At 36.1% G+C, this 27365-nt stretch overlaps 1 protein-coding gene across 4 annotated transcripts in view; it reads left to right on the top strand.

The window, feature by feature from the left end:
• Positions 1–12977, top strand: part of UCHL5 (ubiquitin C-terminal hydrolase L5) — a 49780-nt gene extending 36803 nt beyond the window's left edge. For all 4 annotated transcript variants that reach the window (XM_044266855.1, XM_044266854.1, XM_044266857.1 and 1 more), the window contains exons 10-11: positions 7206–7304; positions 12724–12977. In XM_044266855.1, the coding sequence (XP_044122790.1) occupies positions 7206–7304; positions 12724–12768 (144 nt within the window). In that variant the 3' untranslated portion in view covers positions 12769–12977. The remainder of the gene's footprint in view (positions 1–7205; positions 7305–12723) is intronic.
• Positions 12978–27365: the final 14388 nt, after the last annotated feature.

Raw genomic sequence — 27365 nt, 5'->3', positions numbered from 1 at the left:
GATTTCTTCCTGGTTCAATTTTGGTAGTTTATATTTTTCCAGGAATGCATCCATTTCATCAAGGTTGCTAAGCTTATTGGCATATAACTGTTCGTAGTAACTTCTGATGATTGTTTCTACTTCCTTGGTGTTAGTTGTGATCTCTCCCCTTTCATTCATAATTTTATGAATTTGGGATTTCTCTCTTTTCTTTTGGATTAGTGTAGCCAGTGGCTTATCGATCTTATTGATTCTTTCAAAAAACCAGCTTCTAGTTTCATTGATACGTTCTACTGTATCTCTGGTTTCTCCCTCATTGATCTCAGCTCTAATCTTGATGATTTCCCTTCTTATGTGTGGAGTTGGTTTGATTTGTTGTTGATCCTCCAGTTCTTTAAGGTGTAGAGACAGCTGGTGTGTTCTGGATTTTTCAATTTTTTTGAGCAAGGCTTGGATGGCTATATATTTTCCCCTTAGGACCGCCTTTGCTGTATCCCATAGGTTTTGGACCGAAGTGTCTTCATTCTCATTGGTTTCCATGAATTGTTTCAGTTCTTCTTTGATCTCCTGGTTGATCCAAGCATTCTTAAGCAAGGTGGTCTTTAGCTTCCAGGTGTTTGAGTTCCTTCGGAACTTTTCCTTGTGATTGAGCTCCAGTTTCAAAGCATTGTGATCTGAGAATATGCAGGGAATAATCTCAGTCTTTTGGTATCGGCTGAGTCCTGATTTGTGACCCAGTATGTGGTCTATTCTGGAGAAGGTTCCGTGTGCACTTGAGAAGAATGAGTATTCTGCTGTTTTAGGGTGGAATGTTCTGTATATATCTATGAGGTCCATCTGGTCCAATGTGTCGTTCAATGCTCTTGTTTCTTTATTGATTTTCTGCTTCGATGATCTGTCTAATTCTGAAAGAGGCGTGTTAAGATCACCTACGATTAGTGTATTCATATCAATATGACTCTTTATCTTGATTAACAGTTTTCTTAAGTAATTGGCTGCTCCCATATTGGGAGCATAGATATTTACAATTGTTAGATCATCTTGGTGGATAGTCCCTTTAAGGATTATGTAGTGTCCTTCTGTATCTCTGACTACAGTCTTTAGTTTGAAGTCTAATTTATCTGATATGAGAATCGCTACCCCAGCCTTCTTTTGAGTCCCATTGGCATGAAAGATGCTTCTCCACCCCTTCACTTTCAGTCTGCGTGTATCTTTAGGTTCAAAATGGGTCTCTTGTAGACAGCATATGGATGGGTCCTGTCGTTTTATCCAATCTGCAACCCTGTGCCGTTTTATGGGTGCATTGAGGCCATTCACATTGAGAGTGATTATTGATAGATACGTTTTTATTGACATCGAGTTACCTTTGAAGTCTTTCTTTCTGTAGACTGTCTCTATATTTCTGTTCAATGCTATTCTTGGGATTTTTCCTCTTTTATAGAACCCCCCTTAATATTTCCTGCAGTATCGGCTTGGTGGTTGCATAGTCTTTTAAGTCTTGCCGGTCTTGGAAACTCTTTATCTCTCCATCCATTTTGAATGTCAGTCTTGCTGGATAAAGTATTCTTGGCTGCATGTTCTTCTCATTTAGTGCCCTGAATATATCTTGCCAGCCTCTTCTGGCTTGCCAGGTCTCTGTGGACAGGTCTGACGTTATTCTGATGGGCTTCCCTCTGTAAGTAAGGAGCCTCTTTGCCCTGGCAGCTTTCAAGAGATTATACCTACAATTATAATTTCTCAATTTGACTATCAGGTGTCGTGATGTTTTTTTGGAGTGTATAATCTTGGGTGGAGACCGTTCAGCCTCTAGTACATGAACGCTGGTTTCATTCGCGAGATTCGGAAAGTTTTCATGAAGGACTTGTTCCACGACATCTTCTAGACTTCTTTCTTTCTCCTCCCCTTCAGGAATTCCAATAATTCTGACGTTGGAACGCTTCATGGCATCACTCATTTCCCTAATTCTGCTTTCGTGGGATCTAAGCTGTTTGTTCCAGGCTTCCTCCTGATCCTTTCTCTCTATCTGTTTGTCTTCCAGATCACTAATTCTATCTTCTGTCTCAGTTACCCTAGCTTTGAGAGAGTTTAGATTGGATTGGAACTCATTGAGAGCATTGTGGACCTCCTCCCTGGTAGCTTTAAGCTCCGCCCTAACATTGTGAACATCCTGTCTGGTCGCTTTCAGTTCGGCTCTAATCAATTCTGTTTGGTCATCCATGGCTTTCTCCAACCTAGCTATTGCCTGGATAATTGTTAGCCTGAATTCTCTTTCCGACATATTGTCTATGTTGATAGCCGTTAGCTCTGTTGCGGAAGGTCCATCCTCTGTATTTTTCTTCTGTTGGGCATTCCTCCTCCTAGTCATTTTGGTGGGAGAAGACTGAACAGATGTAGCTGGATGTATCAACTCTGGTGCAGTCAAGGTGCACCCTGGAACACTTCCTGATCTCCGTCTCAGAAGCCTCAGTCTGGGTGCAGAAGCTGAATAAATTCCCCCTTGGATGCTGGCAGTGCAGGTTCCAAGTTAAAGACCCTGGCCCCCAGCTTTATTTTTGTTTTTCAACATTTCCTTAGCGATTTGGGGTCTCTTCTGACTGCATACAAATTTTAGGATTATTTGCTCCAGCTCTTTGAAGAATTGGCCACACTAATCCAAAAGAAAAGAGCGAAAGCCCAAGTTCATAAAATTATGAATGAAAAGGGAGAGATCACAACTAACACCAAGGAAGTATAAACAATCATCAGAAGTTATTATCAACAGTTATATGCCAATAAGCTAAGCAACCTAGATGAAATGGATGCATTCCTGGAAAAATATAAACTACCAAAATTGAACCAGGAAGAAATCGACAACCTGAATAGACCGATATCTAATAATGAGATTGAAGCAGTGATCAAAAACCTCCCAAAAAACAAGAGCTCAGGACCTGACGGATTCCCTGGGGAATTCTACCAAACCTTCAAAGAGGAAATAACACCTATTCTCCTGAAGCTGTTTCAAAAAATTGAAGCAGAAGGAAAACTTCCAGACTCTTTCTATGAAGCCAGCATTACCCTGATCCCCAAACCAGGCAAAGACCCTACCAAAAAGGAGAATTTTAGACCAATATCACTGATGAATATGGATGCTAAGATTCTCAACAAGATCCTAGCCAACAGGATCCAACAGCACATTAAAAAGATTATCCACCATGATCAGGTGGGATTCATCCCTGGGCTACAAGGATTGTTCAACATTCGCAAATCAATCAATATGATACAACAAATTAATATGAGAAGAGAGAAGAACCACATGGTCATTTCAATTGATGCAGAAAAAGCATTTGACAAAATCCAGCATCCGTTCCTGATCAAAACGCTTCAAAGTATAGGGACAGAGGGAACATTCCTGAACCTCATCAAATCTATCTATGAAAGACCCACAGCAAATATCATCCTCAATGAGAAAAAGCTTGCAGCCTTCCTGTTGAGATCAGGAACAAGACAAGGACGCCCACTTTAACCACTCTTGTTCAACATAGTATTAGAAGTCCTAGCAACAGCAATCAGACAACAAAGAGAAATAAAAGGTATCCAAATTGGTAATGAAGAAGTCAAACTCTCTCTCTTTGCAGATGACGTGATTCTTTATATGGAAAACCCAAAAGACTCCACCCCCAAACTACTAGAACTCATACAGCAATTCAGCAACGTGGCAGGATACAAAGTCAATGTGCAGAAATCAGTGGCTTTCTTATACACTAACAATGAAAATACAGAAAGGGAAATTATAGAATCGATTCCATTTACTATAGCTCCAAGAACCATAAGATACCTGGGAATAAACCTAACCAAAGAGGTAAAGGATCTGTACTCGTGGAACTACAGAACACTCATGGAAGAAATTGAAGAAGACACAAAAAGATGGAAGACCATTCCATGCTCTTGGATCGGAAGAATAAACATTGTTAAAATGTCTATACTGCCTAGAGCAATATATACTTTTAATGTTCCTTTGTTTTAATATAGAGTAGTATATTTTGACATGAAGATATGTTGAATACGTGATTGTTTTACCCATCATTTACTAGTTTTCAGAATAATGACTTGGTTCCTTGGTTCCTTAGCACCCCACAAAGGTGTAACTAGTGAGGTTTCTTTCTTTTGATTTTTTTTTTTTTTTGAAATATCGTTATGAACAAATTTTTAACCTATTTGATGCTTCAGTTCACTGCAATAAATGATCAGATTGTCTTATCTTTGGCTATTAGGATCCAATTCAAGTCCTAAGTCCTTTTGATATGATTCTCTTCATCTTTGATAGCTTCCTTGATTTCTAGTATGACAAGATGTTTCAGACTCCTCTTGTACATTTCCTACTTCATACTTGGATTAGCCATTTTTTTAAAGAAGCCTTGGGTTCTTTTGGTGGGAAATATTATTTAGAAACCACTATTTGGGTACTCAGTGATCCTGATTAGTCATTATTTCTAGGCCTTTTCAAAGCTAAGGAATACATTTTTATTTGCTTCTTATTTTAGTTTTGAAGAGAAAACAATGTGAATTTGTACAATGTGAATTTACTCTTCAATTTAGAGTAAAAATTTAGAAATAAATTTAGAAATAAAGGGCTTAGGGCACCTTACTGGCTCAGTTGTTAGAGCATGAGAGTCTTGAATTCAAGATCCATCCCATGTTGGATGTGGAGCCTACTTTAAAAGGAAAAAAAAATGAGTTAAAGGGCTTTATACTTGAAATTAACCATTTGCATTTCTTGTTTTAAGCTGAAAGTCTTGATTCCTAACAATATTAACGTAATGACTTGTTTTCTTTATAATATAATATATATATATTTTATATATATATAAAACCTATGGATATATATAGAAAGGTTCAGAGTAGCAATACTAGTGTTAATAACAACACAGTTTTTTCTGAAGTTTATTTTTTTCCTTAAGGTATACCCCATTTTGGTTATACAGTTAAATTACTATTTTTAAATTCACTTGAAAAAATTTTTTCTTGATGTGGTTCTGTCACCAGTTTTCTCTTGGTGTGGTTATATCACCAATGCATAATTGGATTCATTTGTTTTATTTTCCTTTCCAGTTATTTAGGGTTTTTAAAAAACTTTTAATTTTAATTATGGCAAACATTTGTATAATTCAGAGTCAAGTCTAAAGCAAGTCTGCCTTTAAGACTGTCATTCTCGTTCACTTGCAATCTGGTAAGCTTTTTTCAGAGAGAGTGAAGAGTAGAAGGAGCTTTGAATTTTGCATAAGTTTGGAAATGGTAGTTATGTTATTTCTCATGTGTATCAAAATCATTGTTACTCATTTGAAGCTCAGTTGAAGGCAAGAATTGTCCTTTATTCTTTTTTATTGCTCACCAAAGCGTTAGCATGGTGTTTCGCATCATACTTACCAGCCAATAAATGACTGTTAAATTAAATAAATGAACCTTGGATTGTAGGATTTCTTCAGTTGAAAGTAGTAGGGGCTGGTTCCAGAGAATTCCAAGTTCATGGAAGATAGGAAAGTAAGGGATGAAAGTTTAGATACTTATCTTCCATTTTATGTGGTATATAAAAATAAGTACCCAACGCTTACATATTTTTTTTTTTAAGATTTTATTTATTTATCAGAGAGAGAGAGGGAGAGAGCGAGCACAGGCAGACAGAGTGGCAGGCAGAGGCAGAGGCAGAGGGAGAAGCAGGCTCCCCGCCGAGCAAGGAGCCCGATGTGGGACTCGATCCCAGGACACTGGGATCATGACCTGAGCCGAAGGCAGCTGCTTAACCAACTGAGCCACCCAGGCGTCCCAACACTTACATATTCTTAATGCAGGGTTATTTCATCACTAAGTTTTAATATTAGCCTAAGATAAAATACAGATTAAGTCTTCAGAATCTTTACCTGCTACATTGCTTGAAAATGTCCTTTCAGAAAGGTAAAATGATTCTCTTACTGCTATAATATGAACATGTGTTAAGATTTTATTTAATTGATTAATTAATTGAAGGAACCTGTAAGATATCACAAATAGTTAAAATAAGAAGTTAAAGCAGCTCAAATTTATATGAAGTAAAGGAATGTTGAATTTACTAAAAATGTAAACTGTCTTTTTTTCCTATGAGAAAAGGAAAGTAAATTGAACCTCTGCCAGACAGAATATTTAATAGCTGAAAGGGCAGTAACAAACTAGAATCACATAACTTGGGAGGGGTGCTCTAGACAATGCATGGTTTTCTTTCTTTTTTTTTTTAAACTAAATTTATTTCTTTTCAGCATAACAGTATTCATTATTTTTTCACCACACCCAGTGCTCCATGCCATCCGTGCCCTCTATAATACCCACCACCTGGTACCCCAACCTGCCACCCCCCTGCCACTTCAAACCCCTCAGATTGTTTTTCAGAGTCCATAGTCTCTCATGATTCACCTCCCCTTCCAATTTCCCCCAACTCCCTTCTCCTCTCTAACTCCCCATGTCCACCATGCTATTTGTTACGCTCCACAAAGAAGTGAAACCATATGATAATTGACTCTCTCTGCTTGACTTATTTCACTCAGCCTAATCTCTTCCAGTCCCATCCATGTTGCTACAAAAGTTGGGTATTCATCCTTTCTGATGGAGGCATAATACTCCATAGTGTATATGGACCACATCTTCCTTATCCATTCGTCTGTTGAAGGGCATCTTGGTTCTTTCCATAGTTTGGCGACTGTGGCCATTGCTGCTATAAACATTGGGGTACAGATGGCCCTTCTTTTCACTACATCTGTATCTTTGGGGTAAATACCCAGGAGTCAATGCATGGTTTTCACTTGAAGTACAGGTCTGTCCCTACAGTCTGTCTTCTTGATTAAAAGTAATTGAAAAAAAGATTGTTCTTGATCACAAAGTAAAGCTGGTTTCTTTAGGTATGGCCTGATTATTTGTATAGTTGTAGTAGTAAGAGTGTTAATTTATCATGTGGGCTTCTTAAATTTACTTTCCTCTTAAGTTTTCATAAATAATTTTAGACTTTTAAAAGTGTTATTTGTTAGGCCAAGAGTAGGAAGCCACACCCAAGAAAGTCACATGTTTTGTTGTATTAGTCTTTTTTCTCATGGAGATGAAATCTCATTGTTTCTAATATTTTTTCTTGTGAGAATGGAAGATTTACTCCCATTTCTGTTTTGAGTTGGATGCAAAGATCAAAATGTCAGAAACTTAGTGTGGTTTGATATTTGTTTTATTTTCAGATTGAAAACATCAGAAGGAAGCATAATTACCTGCCTTTCATTATGGAATTATTAAAGACTTTAGCAGAACACCAACAGTTAATACCACTAGTAGAAAAGGTAAGTATTTTACTGATGAATACTTAAATTAGATTTAGATTCCCCCAAAACAAGATAAACATCTTGGCTTGAGTAGAGGTGAAATTTGTTGAAGCATTCCCATTTTAATTTTTTTTTTTGCTTTTAGTTATTGTTTTATATTCTAGATGAGAATTAGTTCAACCCGATACTGTAAAATAAAAATAAGGAATTGCCCCACTGCTTTAGCCATCCTGAATCCTTAGTGTTAAGAACTTAGGTTGTACCTAATATTAGAATAAAATTTTAAAATTTTCCTGTCTGTAAGCTGAAAGCAAAAAAATATTTTTTAAAGATTTTATTTATTTATTAGGGAGTAGTGGGGAGGGGCAGAGGGAGAGGGAGAGAGAATCTCAGGCGGACTCCACCCGGAATGTAGAGCCTGATGCATGGGGCTTGATCTCATGACCCTGAGATTGTGACCTGAACCAAAATAAGAGTCGGACACTTAACTGACTGAGCCACTCAGGTGCCCTTAAGTTAGTGGAAAGCAAATTTTTAATGTTAAGGACTGAAACAGTAGATTTCTTGTTATTTATATTAGGAAAAATTTGGATTATCATGTAATTTAAAACTAGAATGGACACTGAAGGGGGAAAAATAACTATAGCTTAGACTAAGAAATGTTTTCTTTTTTAATTCGTTCCTAAGCTAGTATTTCTTCCCCCGAAAGAAAGTTCACATACGTTTGTGAAAAATGCTGATTTCTAAGATTTTTTCCTTAGCATAAGGCTCTTAAATAAAATAATTGCATAGTTGCGATGCAATTAAATTGTTTTTAAGTTTATACTGTAAGTCAGTGTTTCCGAAAGTGACCATTGCTGGATACTCTTAAAATACATGTTACCTGGCCCCTCCTCAGTTCTTCTCAGATAGGGGAAGGAATCTTTAGTAAGTTATCCCAAGTGACTCTAATGCAGCTGGTTTGTGTACTACATTTTGAGAAACACTTTGAAAAGACACTACTAGGCAAATAAAATTTTGGACCATTAACTTAAGAGCAGAGTACATGGTTGGTATGTTTCTCATTCATTTTAAACTTTCTGAAGCAAAGATACATTTCAACCCAGCTTTTTTAATATCATCATAAACAAAAGGAAATGAGACCGTTTTTTTGTGTATACCTTATTACCTGAATCATGAAACATGTGTGTTCTGCTTTTGCACTTAGTGCACAAATTATTGCAGAAAACTGCTAAGTCTACTGTTTTCCATACGGATTTTCTGTTCATGTATCCCAGGGTGTTAAAGTTATAAAATTCTAAGATGGGAAACTGATTTTAAAAGTTTTAAATTAAACAATTAGGGTTCTATGATTCTCAGAAGTTCCTAGATACTGTGTTCTTTGTAGGAAACAGTATGAAATATTTCTCTATTAAAAATATTAAAATAATAATAAAATAGCATTGTGTTAAATCATATGATCTGTTGCATCAGATTCTAACTGTAGATAAATATTACTAAAGGGGAGGGTATGTGCTTTTGGGTAAATTGGAAGGGGAGGTGAACCATGAGGGACTATGGACTCTGAAAAACAATCTGGGGGGTTTGAAGTGGCGGGGGGGTGGGAGGTTGGGGTACCAGGTGGTGGGTATTGTGGAGGGCACGGATTGCATGGAGCACTGGGTGTGGTGAAAAAATATGTTTTTCTGAATACTGTTTTTCTGAAAATAAATAAATTGGAGGAAAAAAAAATATTACTAAAGGCCAGACAAATGTTATTAGAGAAATTTAAAATGTGTGTATTTTGCTTTAAAATTGGCCTGTGGATAAACTTTTTGATGCAAATTAGGAAAGCAACCATTTTTGTTTTTTAATGACTATATCCCCAGATTTTTTTGAAAGCATAGTAGGGAGAACAAGCATTGGAACCGTAATTTCTTGCTTCACATTTTGGACACAGGGTGGCAGTGTATGAATGCCTTGTGTTAGTGGGACACCAGCTCTATGTGTTCTTGTGTTTGCATCTTTTTTTGAAGGGATAGTTACTCATCTATGTTTTGCCTATTTCTTCAGACTATTCTTTGATTAATAATATTGGATAAGCAATACTGAAATTATGTTTATTCCTTGTGTATATGCAGTATCTGTTAGCCCCTAAGGAATTCCTTTAAAGGAATCAGTCTGTTATACCCTAAGGAATGTTTCCTAAGGAATCTAAAGAAATTCAGATGGATTATTTGATTAAAGTTTTTGAAATTTTAAAGTTATTCGTCAAACATTTATCTAGCTTTAACTATATTCCAGAACTTCTTAAAGTCTGTAGATGTACATATAATTAAGACAGGTTCTTCTCTCTTAAGCAGTTCATGATACAGTTGAAGAAAGGAATAAACAATTATAGTACTGTGCTGAATAGGATTGTTCTGGTAGGTGCCAGAATCAGTTCATGCTGAAGATCCTGGGGGAGCACAGAGTAGCTCTTAAATAGCTTTATGCCACTTGAAGTTTCACAGCCACAAAATTTTAAATCCATGGTTAGAATCAATATTCTCTACCAATAAATCAGCTTCCTTAACCACAAATGCATTCATCTCATTTTGAAAAAAAAAAAATCATTGTATCATACTGAATATCACTTTCTGCAGATAAACACAAATGTTATAAATAAAAAAAAAGATGAGATTTTGTAATTATATATAATACAAAATCTTTAACAGTGGTAATTGCTTAATAGTACTACTTCTAAGAAAAATAACATGCAGAATACAGAAATGGGTAAGTTGAAATTACTCAGAATTAGTTAGTTTAACTGTTCCTCCCCTACCCCTCAGCCCCTATGCCAAGGGAAAATAATAAAAGAATAAAGCATAAAAGAGGGAGAGGGAACCAAAGAGGAAAAATTTGGCTACTCTTGGTAGTGAGGTAAATGGCCAAACCTGTCCAAGATCAGATCCCTGAGTAACTGAGATAGTTGCTTAGAGCCTGTGCTTGCGTTTGAAAATCATTTATGTTTGAAAATCTTTTTATTTTATAGAATAATAAAGAAAAGATCAAGACTTTGATTCTCCTGGAGCCATATGGCTATAATGAATTAGGTTAAGGTCTAGCCTTATAAGTATTTTTGTTACATGAGGCTTCTAATCTTCTGAGGCATTAAATATGCATTACATAAGAACTGCTCAGGAAATAACCTAAAAATACATAGTTATAAAACTTCTTGTGCCATATACCAAATCTATTTCTTAAAATATAAAATCAGAAATGAAAATTTCATTTGTGAAACTTTTACTGAGTTCAGATATACTTATAATTCTTTTAATATTTTTATCTTAACCTAGTAATTCTGGATCATTGTCTATTCCAGGTTTTTAACAATCACCCATAACCTACCATAATGTAAAATCATAGATTCCATTGCCCTGGGGGGATTCAAAGCACCTTCACAAGGTTGAATTTTGTCCCCATTTTACTAAAACATTACGATTCAATTGATAATAATCTTTAGAACTTACTTCTTCTATTCCTTAATAGAAATAAGATAGAAGAACAGTTGGTATTCCCAGTGATATCTGCATTGATATCTACGGTTACAGAATTACCCACTTGGGTCAGTGTATTTTGATATTTCATTGGCATACTGTATAGAACATAACAGTGTACCTTTTTTTCATACTATTTAGAAATGTAATATTGTTTTTTATTTTTAACAGTCTGAGCTTTCGGTTTAGTATATAGGCTTTGGGTTTTAAATTGAAGATATGTTATTAGCTGGTGCTTTTAGGCAAGTTATTATAGTTTCCATTTCTTCATCTATAAATTAGGAATCATACCTACTTCACATTCTTGAGGATTAAATGAGATCAGATCTATAAAGTATATAAATAAGTCCTCAATAAATGGTAATAATTATTTTTAACTTATTTCACTTATTTTTATCTGAATTATATAGTTTAATAAATGTATGCACATTCTGCATTATATGTCTGCTCATTTAATTATGTTGTAAAGTTTACGTTATAAACCAGTAAGTTTATTTTTGTTAATCCTACTAAACATTCTGTATGTTCAGAGTATATTCAGAGATCAGTATGGGAAAAATACATATTTTTATTTCAAATTATATCTGAAATTAAATTTTATTTTTATTATTTAGAAACAGAGCTTCTTTGTTAAAAATTATATACATATCAAGGCACCTTGGTGGCTCAGTGGGTTAAGCCTCTGCCTTCAGCTCAGGTCGTGATCTCAGGGTTTGGGGATCGAGCCCCATATTGGGCTCTCTGCTCAGCAGGGAGCCTGCTTCTTCCTCTCTCTCTCTCTGCCTCTCTGCCTACTTGTGATCTCTCTCCGTCAAATAAATAAATAAAATCTTAAAAATAAAAATTATATGCATATCAAATTATAAATTATGTTAACTAAAAATGTTTATGTAAGCAGTTTGATATAGTACGTATATTTCCTTTTAATATATTCTAAGGAATAACACTATTTTATTGTATAGCTGTATGATAATTTTACTACCTAATACATTATAAAAATATTGTAGTTCTAATTACCCTATTTTTTTCCGTCCAAGGAAGTTTTTTTTCTTAGTTGCATAATAGCAAAACTCTATTCCTACTGATTCAAGTGGAATAGTGGAAAGAACATTATATTGTAGTTCTCTAAAATCTTATTTCTCAAAGTGTCATCTGAAGACCAGCAGAATTGGTATCCCCTAAAAATTTATTAGAAATTTAGAATCTCAGGCATTTTATTGAACAGGATTATAACAGGGTACCCAGGTCTTTGGTATGCACATTGAAAAGCACCACTATAGAACAGGTGTCTTTTGACCTCTTGCGGTTTTATTTTATACTAGCGGTGTGGCTTTTTTCAAGTGTGAAATCAATAAGCTCTGTCTTCATCTGCTGAAAAATAAAATAGAGTTACTGGGTTCAAGCTATATAATTGTTATGAAGATCAAATGAAATAAGGTATGAGAGCATTTTTCTTAGGTTCTATAAGTAAATTTTATTAATACTACAGATATGTGATCCTTCAGTGATATTCTGTTAATCCCAACTATGCAGAAACTAGTAATTTTTCTTATACTCAGTTTGAATGAGAAATGGGCACGTAGGTAAATATATTGTTTTGAAGCATTTATGAATGAGTATGACTTTGTGGAATGAGTAATTATGTATATTGAAATGATTACAATTATAATACATTTCAGTTGCAGATAAGAAAGAACTGTAAACCACACATGATCCTTTTTTACTGAGGGGCAGAGCATAACTATAATTTGTCCAGCAGTGGTATGTTGCAAGTCTTGAGTTATGAAAGTGAATGCTCTAGAAATCTTAAAAACAATGAATTTCAAGTCTTTCAGCTTAAGTATGCCCATGTCCACACATTTTAACATGATCTAAAATGGACTTTTAAGATTTTATAGAATACTATCTTTAACTTCTAGGCAAAAGAAAAACAGAATGCAAAGAAAGCACAGGAAACCAAATGAAGACGACGCTTTGGGATGCATACATATTTCTGCTTCTGCACTTATTTTCATGGAAACCATTAAGTATAAAGAACTTTGAGCAACATTCTAATTGATTCAATGCACGTTTGGCAATAGTACCAGTCTGTCTTGTCTTTAATGCATGGATTCCTTCCTAGCCTGCATCATGTGCATGTAGTGCATATTAAATAAAAGTGATATTAAGAGTGCTTGCCCAAATTCCATTATTTGACATTGGATTCAAGACCTTCTCTTATATATAAGAGAAGTTCTCTGGATATATACTATCATGATGAACCTAGAAATTGCATAAATGATATTCTCTACCTGTAATTATTATAATCAATATCTCGATCTTTTAGCTCAGTTACATGTTTAAAATTTATGAATGTCAGATCTTGATTAAATTAGATCTCTTGTTTCTCATCATTAGTGAAAAAAATCAGTATTTGTCTATTATATCTAAACATTTTGAGGATTTTAAAACTGAATTTTGTCTTGAGAAAGTATGGTTTTAATGCAGATCATTTGGAAAAGACAAAAGTATAGATTCTAGTGATTTTCATTGCTGCCAGAAGAAAAAGTAATAAAAATTCAATTTATTTTAGCAGAATTTTTAAGTGTTTGGGGTTATTTATTTATGTATTATTAGAATAATTTTAGGAAGGTATAAGTATTATGCTTCAAAGTAGAATTTCAGGTTAAGAATAAATGATAAATCTTAAAAGATTTTTGGTGTTATTCTCAGTCTGGCAGCATTTTCTGGCTGCTAAGCTGTATATAAAAAAATCAGAGGTTTGACAGTTTAGGCTATCTGCTTTTTAAAAAAAATAGGATATGGTGGTAGAAGATCCTTCTTTGCCAGTTTGAATGAAATTGGTACAGCCCAATAGTTTCAAGAACCATGTACAGTCTGCTCACAATGGATTTTTAAAAATTACTTTTTGGATTTGCTTTTTTTTATTTTATGGAAAAATTGTACTCTTGCTCTTAATCTTTTCATAGTTAAACTTTAAAGGGGATTTTATGGAACTTCTCTTTAGAAAGGAAATTATCTACTTTTTTTTTTTAAACTAGATAAATTTCTGAAATTGATGTATGACCTTTTAACAGTTTATTATGGAAAAGTTTAAACATGAAGGGGGACTGTGTATTCATCCTCTGGCTTCAAACACATGAATTTTTTTTTAAGGATTATTTTAAAACTTACTACACTGTGGTATTACTAAGTAACTAATGTGAAAAAATCTGGTGGGAATTGAGTAGAAAAATTAATAAAATATTTTTCACACATAATTTCAGTTGAAAATAATAAAGAGGAATTTGTAGTTTTTCATTTGTTTGTGGGTAAATATATTTTGCTCTGGATACAATAGTAATTATGGAGTGTTTTTAAACCCATGATAAAATTTTAGAAAGTGATTTATTAAGGATTATTTTAGGCTTCTCTTGATCCCAATTATTTTCAACTTAATTTATATACCCTGTTTTTGTTTTTGTTAAGATTTTTTAGTTTGGAGTGATCTCTACAGCCAGCATGGGGCTTGAACCACTATCCTGAGATCAAAAGTTGCATGCTCTACTGAATGAGCCAGCCAGGTACCCTTATATACCCTATTTTATAGAGGCTTAGATTTTGTAAAGCAGTACAAGGAATATTATAGTCAATAGTATCCAGTCATCAAGACAGTGTGATGCTAGCGTAAGGATCAACAACAAAGTCAATCAGTGGAATCAGAAGAGAGCCTATAAACAAATCCACCTTTATATGGTTACCTGATTTTTGACAAAGGTTGCAAAGCAATCCAACAGAGAAGGAAAGTCTTTTCAATGAGGCCAGAACAACTAACCCTCCATGTGGAAAGAAAATGAACCAAGACCCCCTTCCTCACAGAAAGAATTTGAGGTGGATCATTGACCTTTTTTTAATAGCTAAAGTACAAAGGTTTTTAGAGGAAAACGTAGGTGATCTTTGTGACTTGAGGGTAGCCAAAGGTTTCTTGGGTCACAGAAAGCAATAACCATAAAAGATCCAAAATTTCTTTATAAAAATTAAAAACTTGTTGTTGAAAGATCTTTTTAACAAGAGTAACCAGTATCAAATGACATTAAAAAATAGCTTTATAAAACTGTTAATAGGTGTAAGGATATTTTCTTACTAATCTAATTCTAATAGAATTCTTTGATAGGAATTTCCATAGCTTAATAACGGTTTCTTTTATCTGCTTCTTCTTTGATAAATGTAAATGCATTGTGATCCTTCATGATAATGTCTGCCAGTGAATAAAGAAATACAATTTGTCTTTGTCTGGGTCTTAAGTCATGAAGCTGGTGAGTAGAGAAAATGGATGAATGAAGAGCAATCCAGAAATGTATAAATGTCAGTTATGTGGGAAGTTTTTTTCTTTTTTAAAAAAGATGTATTGACAGGAGTATTTAAAAGAAAGTCTCCTTTGTTCTTTTCACTTTTGCCCTTTATTTTCTGAAATCTCATTTAATGCTTGGATAGGTGAAGGCATTTCCATTCTGTTTTGTGCCTTTTTAAATAACGAGTCAAATTTTTTTTTTTAAGATTTTATTTATTTATTTGACAGAAAGATCACAAGTAGGCAGAGAGGCAGGCAGAAAGAGAGAGGGGAAGAAGCAGGCTCCCCGCTGAGCAGAGGGCCTGACGTGGGGCTCCATCCCAGGACCCTGAGATCATGACCTGAGCCGAAGGCAGAGGCTTTAACCCACTGAGCCACCCAGGTGCCCCAATAACGAGCCAATTTTAAGCACTATACTTTTGTTATCATAAACACAGAAAGCTTGCCAACAGCTGCTGCACTGGCTAGTCTTACCTCATATGTTTAGTTCCCAAGATAGCTGCCCTTTTTCTAACAGAGAGCAGTCAGCTTGACTGTGCCATTAGAATAGACAAATATTTGTTCTTAGATCGTGAACCATGGGGACTTGCTCCCCTATTTAGACCATGATACATACTCTGTGTGTATGATGGTGTTACATGCAGATTAATAACTTCTGTTAATCTAGTTGCCTAAAACATTTCAAGATACATTCAGAAATCACCCCCCCCCCCGCCGCCATAGGAGGATTTTGTGTCTTTTGGGGAAAAAAAGGCTTTTAAGGTTTTTCCTTTAAAAAATTTTAAAGAGGGGCGCCTGGGTGGCTCAGTGGGTTAAGCCGCTGCCTTCGGCTCAGGTCATGATCTCGGGGTCCTGGGATCGAGTCCCGCATCGGGCTCTCTGCTGAGCAGGGAGCCTGCTTCCCCCTCTCTCTCTCTCTGCCTGCCTCTCCGTCTACTTGTGATTTCTCTCTGTCAAATAAATAAATAAAATATTAAAAAAATAAAATAAAAAATTTTAAAGATAAGCAAAAATGAAATTTAAATTACCCATCATTCTACCATCAGGGATGACTACATTGACTTTTTAGTGTATTTAGTGATCCTTTTTTCCCCAGTTGGGTGCATTTTTGTGTTTGCGTGCCTGCATATTCCAAAATAGCTTTACGTAGTATATATTATTTTTAAAACAGATGATATGCAATTTATCATTTTTGTATCATTGACACTTACTTGCAAGAAACAAACTACTCCAGCTATTTGAAGAGGAATGGGGTTATAAGAGCATTTTGAAACTTAGTTTGTTAGAGGGTTATTGAAAGATATGGAAGAGTAGGCTCAAGTTTGGGTTCCCAGGAATGACTCCCAGCAAAACTTAGTTACTGGCGAACTAGCAGAACTGCTACCTCTGCAGCAGTCAAGGGGTTTCCCACTGGACTCCCTGTTGTTAGGACTGCTGCAGGTGCCGTAGTCTGGGAATGAATGTGCTGCAACTTTGTGTTGTCACGCGGTGACTATACACTAGCACTGGAAAGAAATTCAGCCTCTCCACAGTTAAACACTCAGAATAGCGAAAGCCACTCAGAATAGCTAAAGCAACAGGCCTTACTTTTGACTTTCAAAACTTACATTAGGTTTTCTGCAAAAGGAATCTAAGAAATGAGTTTTTAGCTCTCCAGTTTCTGCAGAGTAAGAAGGCATTTTAGTAGGAGGCTGGCAAGTCCACTCCATCACACATTATTACATTCCTCTACAGTAACAATTTTTTCTTTTTATAGGAGTAGTACATGTTTACTTTAGAGAAATGAGAAAAAACAGAAAAGTATGAAAATAAAATCTAATCCTATTACCCAGAGATAATCACTGTTAGTGTTCTGATGTATTATCTCCCCAGAGAATGTGTTTATACTCACACATGTAATAGATACTTTAGTTTTTATGAAAGAGGGATTACAATTAAATATTTTTTTGCATGCTTCCTAGCCCCTACAAACTTCTCATATTAATAAATGTGCTTTTATCATAGCTTTTTTTGGTTGCTTAGTATTCCAATATATATGCTCTGTTGTATATAATAAGCCCCTAGTAGTGTGAAGTAAAGCATAGAAATAAAATGGGCAAACCAGATAGTTTGATTTTGGGGGGAGGAATTTATTTTTTATTTTTATTTATTTATTAAAAGATTTTATTTATTTATTTGACAGAGAGAGGTCACAAGTAGGCAGAGAGAGGCAGGCAGAGAGAGAGAAGGGAAGCAGGCTTCCTGCTAAGCAGAGATCCCAATGTGGGCCTCGATCCCAGAACCCTGAGATCATGACCTGAGCCAAAGGTAGAGGCTTAATCCACTGAGCCACCCAGGTGCCCAGGAATTTATTTTTAAAACTGACATGAATTCTTAGATCTGTCAAACATGAATGTTCTTCAGTTTGTTCTTTTTCTTAACACATGGTTAATTGGCTTAAATCCAATGACTGAGCGGTCAAAGAGTTACCACTTCAAGCATACCTAGTATTTTTAATTTTTGACTTTATATTAATGTCTTGAGGATTTCTTTGATAATTTATTCAACATATATCTGAGTTGTTCTAGGTGCTGGAGATGCAGTGGTGAACAAGATCAAGCCCCTGACCTCATGGTAAGAGGCAATAGGCAAGCCTGTACAATTTTTCAAGTACTGGTAAGACTATAAAAAAAACAACAGGTCAAAAGAATGGAGGGAGGTGAGGGTTGATAGGATGGCTATGGAAAATACCCTTAAAGAGATGATATTGAAGCAGAGATCTAAATGAAGAGCATATTCTCTGTAGGACTGACAGCACTATGAAAGAGGATTGCATATAGGCAGAACCAACATGCAGTAATTCTGAATGCTAATTTTTAATAATGTGTGATAGTTAAATGGTTTAGGAAAGTTGATTTGGGGTGATTTTGATTTGATTTTCAATATAAAAATAGGTTGAGTAAAAATTCCATGTAGAAAAGACTAGGGCCACTGGTCGATGTGCTTTCTTAAGCTAATCAGATAGTCTACATAAACTTTCTTGTAGCAATGTAGTATAGTAATGACTAAACCATAAAATTAGTGGGAAAAGTCTCGTGCAAGTGTATTTTAAAAACAGTTTGATATATACCATGATTAAAGAAGTAAACATGAAAAGTAAAACAATGAAATAATAAGAAAAATATGGGAGGATATTTTACTATTTGGGGATAGAGGAAAGCTTTCTAAGCAAGAAATAAAACATTTAAAAAAAATCTGGAAGATGGGCGCCTGGGTGGCTCAGTGGGTTAAGCCGCTGCCTTTGGCTCAGGTCATGATCTCAGGGTCCTGGGATCGAGTCCCGCATCAGGCGCTCTGCTTAGCGGGGAGCCTGCTTCCTCCTCTCTCTCTGCCTGCCTCTCTGCCTACTTGTGATCTCTGTCTGTCAAATAAATAAATAAAATCTTTAAAAAAAAAAAAAATCTGGAAGAGAAACACCTAACTGTATAGAAATTTCTGTACAAAAAACTAAAAACTTAAAAGCAAGAAAACAAATTTTCATCATAACAAAATGCAATATGTATATTAGATATAAAATTAGTATCTAATATAGAGTGAGCTCTTACCCAGGAGAAAAATTGGCAGGTGATATGAAAAGGCAATTCACAGAAGGTGTTAAAAAATGGCTAGTGACATAGAAGATGGTAAATCCGCTAATGATAAAAAAAAAATACAAATCAAAATTTAAAGAGATGCCTTTTTCCTGTCAGGTTATCAGGAAACTAAAGTGCTTTTAAACATCCAGTTTACAGTGTGGGCATAAATGGGCAGGCTGATGGACCAGTAGTATAAATCTTTTGAAAAGTAATTTAGCAATTCTCAAAATGTAGGTGGTTTATATCCTTAAAATAATTTCACTTCCAAGAACCATACTACGTACGTGTTCACACAAGTATGTAAAGATATGTATAAGAAGATTTATCATAGCATTCTTTGTAATAGCAAATAATTGGAAACAACCTAAAAGCATAGCAAGAGGGAATGGGAAAATAGTATGTTGGAATACTATGCAAATCACTGAAGATAATGAGATAAGATTCTGTGCGTTAACATGGAAGGATGTCTGTGATCTATTTTTGAGGAAAATGAAAGTTGCACTATAGTGATATAGTATAAATCCATTTTCTGAAGAAAAAATCTTATATGTGTATATATAAAAACAGAAAAATATTTGAAAGTGTCACACCAGATTCGTAACAGTTAATAGCCCAGGGGCTTAGAAGTAGAGGGTTGAAGTAGGGAATTTTCCATTTTAAATTTATAGGTTTCTTTCTTTCTTTTTTTTTTTTTTTTAAGATTTTATTTATTTGTTTGACAGAGAGAGAGAGATCACAAGTAGGCAGAGAGGCAGGCAGAGAGAGGGGAAGGGAAGCAGGCTCCCTGCCGAGCAGAAAGCCTGATGTGGGGCTTGATCCCAGGACCCCGGGATCAGGACCTGAGCCAAAGGCAGAGGCTTTAACCCACTGAGCCACCCAGGTGCCCCATTAGGATTTCTTTCAATAAGATATTCCCTAATGCATTTAAATGCATTTCCCCTAATGCATTTAAATATGAACAAAATATAAATGCAGCTTATGTATGTATATGTATATATATGTGTCTATCACATATTGAGTAATATATTTATGGTGTAATCTAAGGCATACCTATGTCTTCGTAACAATAATAATAATGGTGCTTATGGGGTACTCCCCACTGGTGGCTTTTCTTACAGCAGTTTATTTTTTAATTAATTAACTTTTTTATACTTTTAAGTTTTTACTTAAATTCCACAACAGCCAAACTGTGGAAGGACTCAAGATGTTCATCAACAGATGAATGGATAAAAAAGATGTGGTTCATACATACAATGGAGTATTATTCAGCCATCAGAAAGGATGAATATGTACCATTTGCATTGACATGGGTGGAATTGGAGGGTATTATGCTAAGTGAAATAAGTCAGAGACAATTACACAATTTCACTCATGTGAAATAGAAGAGCACAGAGGATCGTAGGGGAAGGGAAGGAAAGCTGAATGGGAAGAAATCAGAGAGGGAGACAAATCATGAGAGACTTGACTCTGGGAAACAAACAGGGTTGCAGAATGGGAGGCGGGTGGGAAGATGGGATAACTGGGTGATGGGCATTAAGGACGGCACGTGATATGATGAGCACTGGGTATTGTATGCAACTAATGAATCATTGAACACTACATCAAATGTACTCTATGTTGGCTAATTGAATACAGGTGCCTGGCTGGCTCAGTTGGTGGAGCATGTGACTCAACCTCAGGATCCTGAGTTCAAGCCCCATGCTGGTCAAGGAACCTACTTAAAAAAAAAAAAAAAAAAAGTAAAGAATTGAAAATGAAAATTAGAAAGAGAGGGAGAGATAGGGGAGGGAGGGAGGAAGAAAATGCAGAAGCAGTCACAATGTGCCTGGCACTGTTCTAAGTATTTTTGCATATTAACTCATCCTCATAAATAAGAAGTGCATCCTGTTTCATGAGGACACTAAAGAACTAAAACAGTGTGGGATGCCTGGGTGGCTCAGTCGGTTAAGCTGCTGCCTTTGGCTCAGTTCAGGATCCCAGGGTCCTAGGATGGAGTCCTGCCCTGGCTTCTTCCTCAGTAGGGAGCCTGCTTCTCTCCACCTCTGCCTGCCACTCTGCCTGCTTGTGCGCTCTCATTCTCTCTGACAAATAAATAAATAAATAATCTTAAAAAAAAAAAAACACAAAACTAAACTAAAACAGTAATTTACTAAACTTTACACAGCTCTGGAAGCAGTAGACCTAGGATTCAAACCCAACTAACTGGGTCTCCCTCCCTCTCTTCCTCACTGTCAACACCCTCTCCCCTACCTTGCCTCCCTCCCTCTGTCCTTTCTTATTTTTCTTCCTTTTCCCCCTCCTTTCTTTCCCTCCCTATCACCAGTTTACTCTTCCTTCCTCAACTCCTCCTTCCCTCAATCTTAGGGGTGAAAGTTGCATTATGGACAGAAACAAGAAGTGGAGGCTCCTGGGTGAAATAACTACCCTATCTCTGGATTTATTAGAAGCTTTTAGGAGACATTAATTACCTTCACTGAATTATTATTATTATTATTATTATTTTTTACAAATTTTATTTATTTATTTGACAGAGAGAGATCACAAGTAGGCAGAAAGGCAGGCAGAGAGGAGGAAGCAGGCTCCCTGCCGAACAGAGAGCCCGATGTGGGGGCTCCATCCCAGGACCCTGGGACCATGACCCAAGCTGAAGGCAGAGACTTTAACCCGCTGAGACCCCAGCCGCCCCCCTTCACTGAATTATTAAGGAATGCATAGAGTAAGTGGTAATTGTGAGCTCTGGGATCTAGTGGCTCTGTGTGGGCTGGTAATTACGGTGATTTTGATTAGAGACTAACAGGCTATCCAGGTTGGGCCTCCCAGGTTGTGTCTCCCAGTGAAGTTACCAAAGTCCAAGGTCTGCCCTTTCAGCTTATGATTTGAGGCAGTGAGTATACACTCACTGAAGGTAATAAGGACATTGGGTAGTTGAGACAACTTAATAAAACTTACAGACTAATGTACACTTGAAAGACAATTTACTAATTTACTTTACAATTATAACAGCCAAGCAGACCAGACAATCCTATCAAACTATCAATACATTCTCTCCCTGGTAGATAAATTTACCAAGGAAACCAAATTAAGACCAGAAGGCAGGTTGACTATAGAACTGGTCCAAAGGAAATTATTTGTTTTTTAAGAGGTACTGGCTGTGATAACCTATGAGATGTTTAGCCATACTAGACACCAACTGAATCTGCCTGGTGCATTACACACCTTTTGGCCAAAATGTTACTGCATCCTGCTACACGGTACTAGAGACACAATATCAGAATTTTAAACTCCATTATTATCACTTTTCTGGCTGATATTTTCCTACTCCCATTCTCATATCAAAAAAATGTTTTCAAATATGTTGTAATTGAAGTTCATATTCATTTTATTTCAGTTTTTTATTTTTATCTGGTTTCTTCATGAGTTTTCTGTCTATATTTTCTGTAACCTATGTAGCACTGATGTTTGAGGAATCACCACCACTGTGACCCTCCTTAATAATGCATGCCTGAAATAGTTTATATCTAACTTAGATATTTGGGATACCTAGCATACTTAAGATGATGTGGGAAGTGTTTCTTTTGGAGCATACAGATTGTTACTGGGGTAGTTGTGTTGCAAATACAGCGATCGCCTTGAGTGATGCAGTTACTCTTTCAGATTTTAGACCAAAATTTATTTGAATTAACATTTGCAGTAAAAAACAGTGGTGTGTCAACCTAAGTAGCCTCATTGTATCTTCATGAGTAATTTGGCCACTCTAGCCTCTGCTATCATTCCACAAACTACCTCTTGCCACTTTCTTGAAGTTGGCAAACACAATGTCACAGGTAAGCCACTGAACTTTCTGCATACCAGTTTACTCTCAAATTGTAACCTCTTGGGGAAGTATGTTGGAGGGCGACTACCAGACTTGGACTTTGGAGACCTGGGATTCTAGTCCTGCTGTGCTATTACTATTGTATGATCTTGGCCTATGTTGTGTTATCTGCTGAAATGTACTTTGTCCTTTCTTATAAGATTCAAATAGCACTTGGCAAACAAATTTCACATATGTGTATATGACTAACCCTTAAAACAAATACTGCTCTATTAAAGCTTCTTTGTATTAGACACAAACACTTCTGGCCCTCTCTTGCTGTCTCTCATGGTTGAGTCTTAAAGAAATCATGCTTATATGACTTTCTTTTCTTTTAAAACACAGATGATATTTAGAAAAAGTTTGGTTATGTTTCCCAAGCTTTTATCCCTATGCTTTGGGGGTCTCTTTGCCTCCTGCATTGACAGCCTTATAAACTTATACATCTAATTTGTATTATTATCTTGAAGCAGTCTTTTTGCTAATTTTAACCTCTAAGATAGTATTGAGAGTGTAGGCTAGTACAGTTCTTCCTCAGCTTGTAATGGGGTTAAGCCCTGATAAACTCATTGTAAGTTGAAAATATTCTAAGGCTAAAATGCATTTATTACACCTTCCCTCCTAAACATCATAGTTTAGCCTACCTTGAATGTGCTTAGAACACTTACATTAGCCTACAGTTGGGCTAACCCTCATAATTGTGTGGCTGACTGGGAGCTGCCCAGCATTACAAGAGCATCATACTGCATATGACCAGCCCAGAAAAAGATCAAAATCCCAAATTTGAAGTATAGTTTCTACCGAATGTATATCACTTTTGCACCATGGAAGATTTGAAAAATTGTTAAGTTGAACCATTATAAAATTGGGAACCATCTGTATAAACTATTCTGACAAAGCATCTCCAATTTGAAATCTAATCATTTGTATATGCAACCTTTATTCATGAAAAAGGAAAATCAACTTTTTTCTGGATACCTATATAAATAAATGTAGATAATTCTGGAGCCTTGTGATAGAATGACATTTGAAGAATTTTGGATGATATATTTTAGCATTAGTATATGTCAGGACAGAAGCCCTACTATAAATACCACATGATAGTATTAAAATAGAAGAAGTAAGATTGAAGATAGGCTTGAATGTCTGCTTGTTTGTTCATTAATTCATTCAACCAAAAGGTATTATTAAGCATCTACTCTGAGTGAGATTTAATGCTGTGTTGGGGATCCATGGATGCAAAGACATAGTCTTGCTCTGTGAGCTTCCACTGGGGGTTGGCCTTGTGGTCTTATAAATCTAACTGGTGATAACTTCCTCAAAGAGCAGGGACAGCACGTTTTGGCAAAAACATCTTTCATGTGTTCTTTTCTCTCTTAAACTGTTCTTTTCTTTTTTCTTTTGGACTGGGAATTCCTTACTATTTTATTCGTGCTTTGTTCATTTCATCCATTTAAAAAAATGAAGTAATGTTAAAGTCTTGTAAGCAGGCAATCCAGACCACTCCCAGGACAGCATTAGTAGGCAGTGAAGTTCTTTCTCTGTTTATTTCTACATGTAAAAACTGTCAATGTTTACTAGTAGTTCTTAATCATTTAAAAAAATTGACAGTAATTTCAATAAAAATATATGTAGTTCTTATCTCTGCAGTAATGGCATAGATTGTGTTTCCAGGCTCCTTGGTTATTAGTGGAGTTAATCTTTTGTGTGTTTAATTGCCATTTGTATTTCTTTGCTAATGAAGTACCTGTCATGTATTTACACCATTATTCTATTGCTGTGTTAATATTTTCATTATTCTTTCATAATAACTTTTTAGATACTAAGAAATTTTGTTTTCTAAGGAAAGCTGAAATCTTATTTTTAATGTTTCTCTGACATCAGATTCCTCTACCAAGAAGAAGGAGGAACATTGACATAGATGGTTTAAGGCTAATGATATTTGTCTCATTGTAGTGCTGGAGACGGTGTCCTCTAGATCAAGTCATTTAATAAATATTTATTGAACATATACTGAGCATCAGGTTAATGAGATTCTGGGCATGCCATGGTAAAAACAACAGATATTATCTTTGTCTTCATGGGATTTACTCTAGTGATGTTGACAGATGTGAGCCAGATAACCACAAATGCATAATTTCTAACCTGTGAAAGCAAAGATCTCTATGAGATCATCAAACAGGAGAACCTGACCTGTCTTGGTGACAGTTTGAGCTGAAATCTGAAGGACAAGTGGGAGTTAAGTAGGCAAACCTGGGGTTTGTGTGTGGGAGGAAGTACGGCAGAAGGAAGTACAAAGTCTGTGAGACAGGAAAGAACTTAGTGTTTTAGAATGCTAAAAAAGACAGTATGACTGGGGTGCACAAAGCAAATGCATGTGTTGGTCTGGAGAGCTAGGAGTGGCGCTTCAGAGTTTTGTGAGTTACACTAAGGATTTTAGTCGTCATACTAAGCTTAATAGAAACCATTGAAGAGGTTTAAGAAGGGGAGGGACATGGTCAAATTTGCATTTTTATACGATCACACTTGCTGTAATAGGGAGAGTTGATAAAGAGGGAGCAAACGTGACTATGGAAAGGAATGGACAAATAAAGCATGATGCCCATCATGCGCTTTGTACCATAAGACTTCACAGACTCCTGGGTCTTCCCTATCTCCCTTTCTATCACCTGGAGACTCTTTGTCCTTTTGCCACCCTCTCCGACTCTGGAAACCTTTCCATAGTGCCCATAGTGTAGTTTATGTCATTTATGTCCTCAATCTAGATTTTTTTTTTAAAGATTTTATTTATTTATTTGAGAGAGAGATCACAAATAGGCAGAAAGGCAGGCAGAAGAGAGAGGAAGGGAAGCAGGCCCCCTGCTGAGCAGAGAGCCCGATGCGGAACTTGATCCCAGGACCCTGAGATCATGACCCGAGCTGAAGGCAGCGGCTTAACCCACTGAGCCACCCAGGCGCCCCTCAATCGATTGATTTTAAACATCGCTTTTACCTTCTTGCTCTCACGAAAATGTGACTTTCTCCACTGCCCTAGAGCAGTTGCTGTTTCTTCCTCCCATTGGGTCTTGAGATTGGGTGGGTCTTGTCTCCTTTGTTCACCAGTGCCTCTTTCATTCTCCCTCTTTCTTCCTTGAAACTTGCTGTTTTTAGATCTCATGTCATCAAATTATATGACTCATAATTGCTCTCAATACCCCTCATTTCTTTGTAATTTTAACTCCTGAGCCATTTAGTTGTTTAGTCCTACACAACTCTTGTTTCAGTTCTTGATGATTTCAGTGCACAGTATCCTGGATATTCAGTGCTTTGTAGTCTTCCTCTTCAGTGACCTGCTCTAGTCTTGCCCTCAAGTCACTCAATGCTGCGATCATACCCTTGACGTTTATTATTACCAATATTTGCATCTCTTTAATCTGAATTTCATGCCCCTCACTCTCTGAACACCATCTCTTATCTCCCGTCTTGACTCCTTCCAGCATTCTAATTCCAGCAATCTTTTGGCTCACTGGAATCCTCATTTCCATCAATTCCACACCATTTCCAGTTTTGCACTTTTTTTTTTTTTTTTGACATCCTTATTCTCTCATTTCCCAACCTAAGTTTCATGGTCAGTTAGTACAAGCCCTCTCTTGCATACACCTTGAATTCCTTTGCCCTTCTCTTTGTGCTATTCTTTTGGCAAAACTACATTCTGGTTAAGTCCAAATCACTATTATTCTGAACCTGCAACTGATCTGGTGGTAAAACAAAAACACGAAACCAAGTTACCTTGTCTCCCTTGAAATTCTGATCATGCACCTCTAGGGGCTCCTTAATTCTATGAGGTAAGCATTCTATACATCCCAAGGCCATTTCATCACTCTTTTTGAGGTGATTATATGGTGACTTTTTCATTTTACTTAAATCTCAACATCTCTCCTATGCTCAGCTGATGACTATACTTCCTCCTTTACTGAGAAATGGAACCAACCAGAAGAAAACTTGCATAGACTTCCACCACTGCATCTACTTACTTAAAAGCATTAGTACCTCCTCAGCATTCTTACCTGTTCCTGCAGATGAACTACTCATCTTCCTGTCTAAAGCTGGCTTCTTCACTTGTCATTAGATGCCATTCCCTCTTGTCTCCCAAGAAAACATTCTAAAATTCACTCTTCTTTGTTGTACAGTATCATTTTTTCATTTTTTACTGGGTCATTCCAATTAGCTTTTTTAAAAAAAGTATCTTGACTCTACTTTTCTCAACAACTAACACTCAATTCCTTGTATGATTTTGCAGGAAGTTTCCTTCTAAAAGCATTATCTGTATTCACTGTCATCAATTTCTCTCCTTTCCCTTTCTCTTAAAACCATGACAACAGGTATTTGCCATCACTGCATGGACCATCATTATGCTAACCTCACTGATTAATAATCAAAATATATAACAAACTCACACAACTCAATAACAACCAACAAACAAACCAAATAATTCAATTACAAACTGGCCAGAGGAACTAAATAGGCATTTTTTCCAAAGAAGAATACAGATGGTCAGTAGTCACATGGAAAGATGCTCAGCATCACTAATCATCAGGGAAATGCTGATTAAAATCACAGTGTCACCCCACACCTGTTAGAATGGCTATTATCGAGAAGATGAGAAGTGTTGAGCAAATAGAGAAAAGAGGACAATAGCCTACTGTTGGTGGGAATGTAAAGTGGTACAGGCACTAGGGAAAACTGTATGGGGGATTTTCAAAAAGTTAAAAATGGAGCTACCAT

The sequence above is a fragment of the Neovison vison genome, chromosome 10 (genome assembly GCF_020171115.1).
Source record: "Neovison vison isolate M4711 chromosome 10, ASM_NN_V1, whole genome shotgun sequence".
Taxonomy (NCBI): Eukaryota; Metazoa; Chordata; class Mammalia; order Carnivora; family Mustelidae; genus Neogale; species Neogale vison.
The sequence above is the reverse complement of the archived record's forward strand: the minus strand, read 5'-3'. Positions and strand labels throughout refer to the sequence as shown.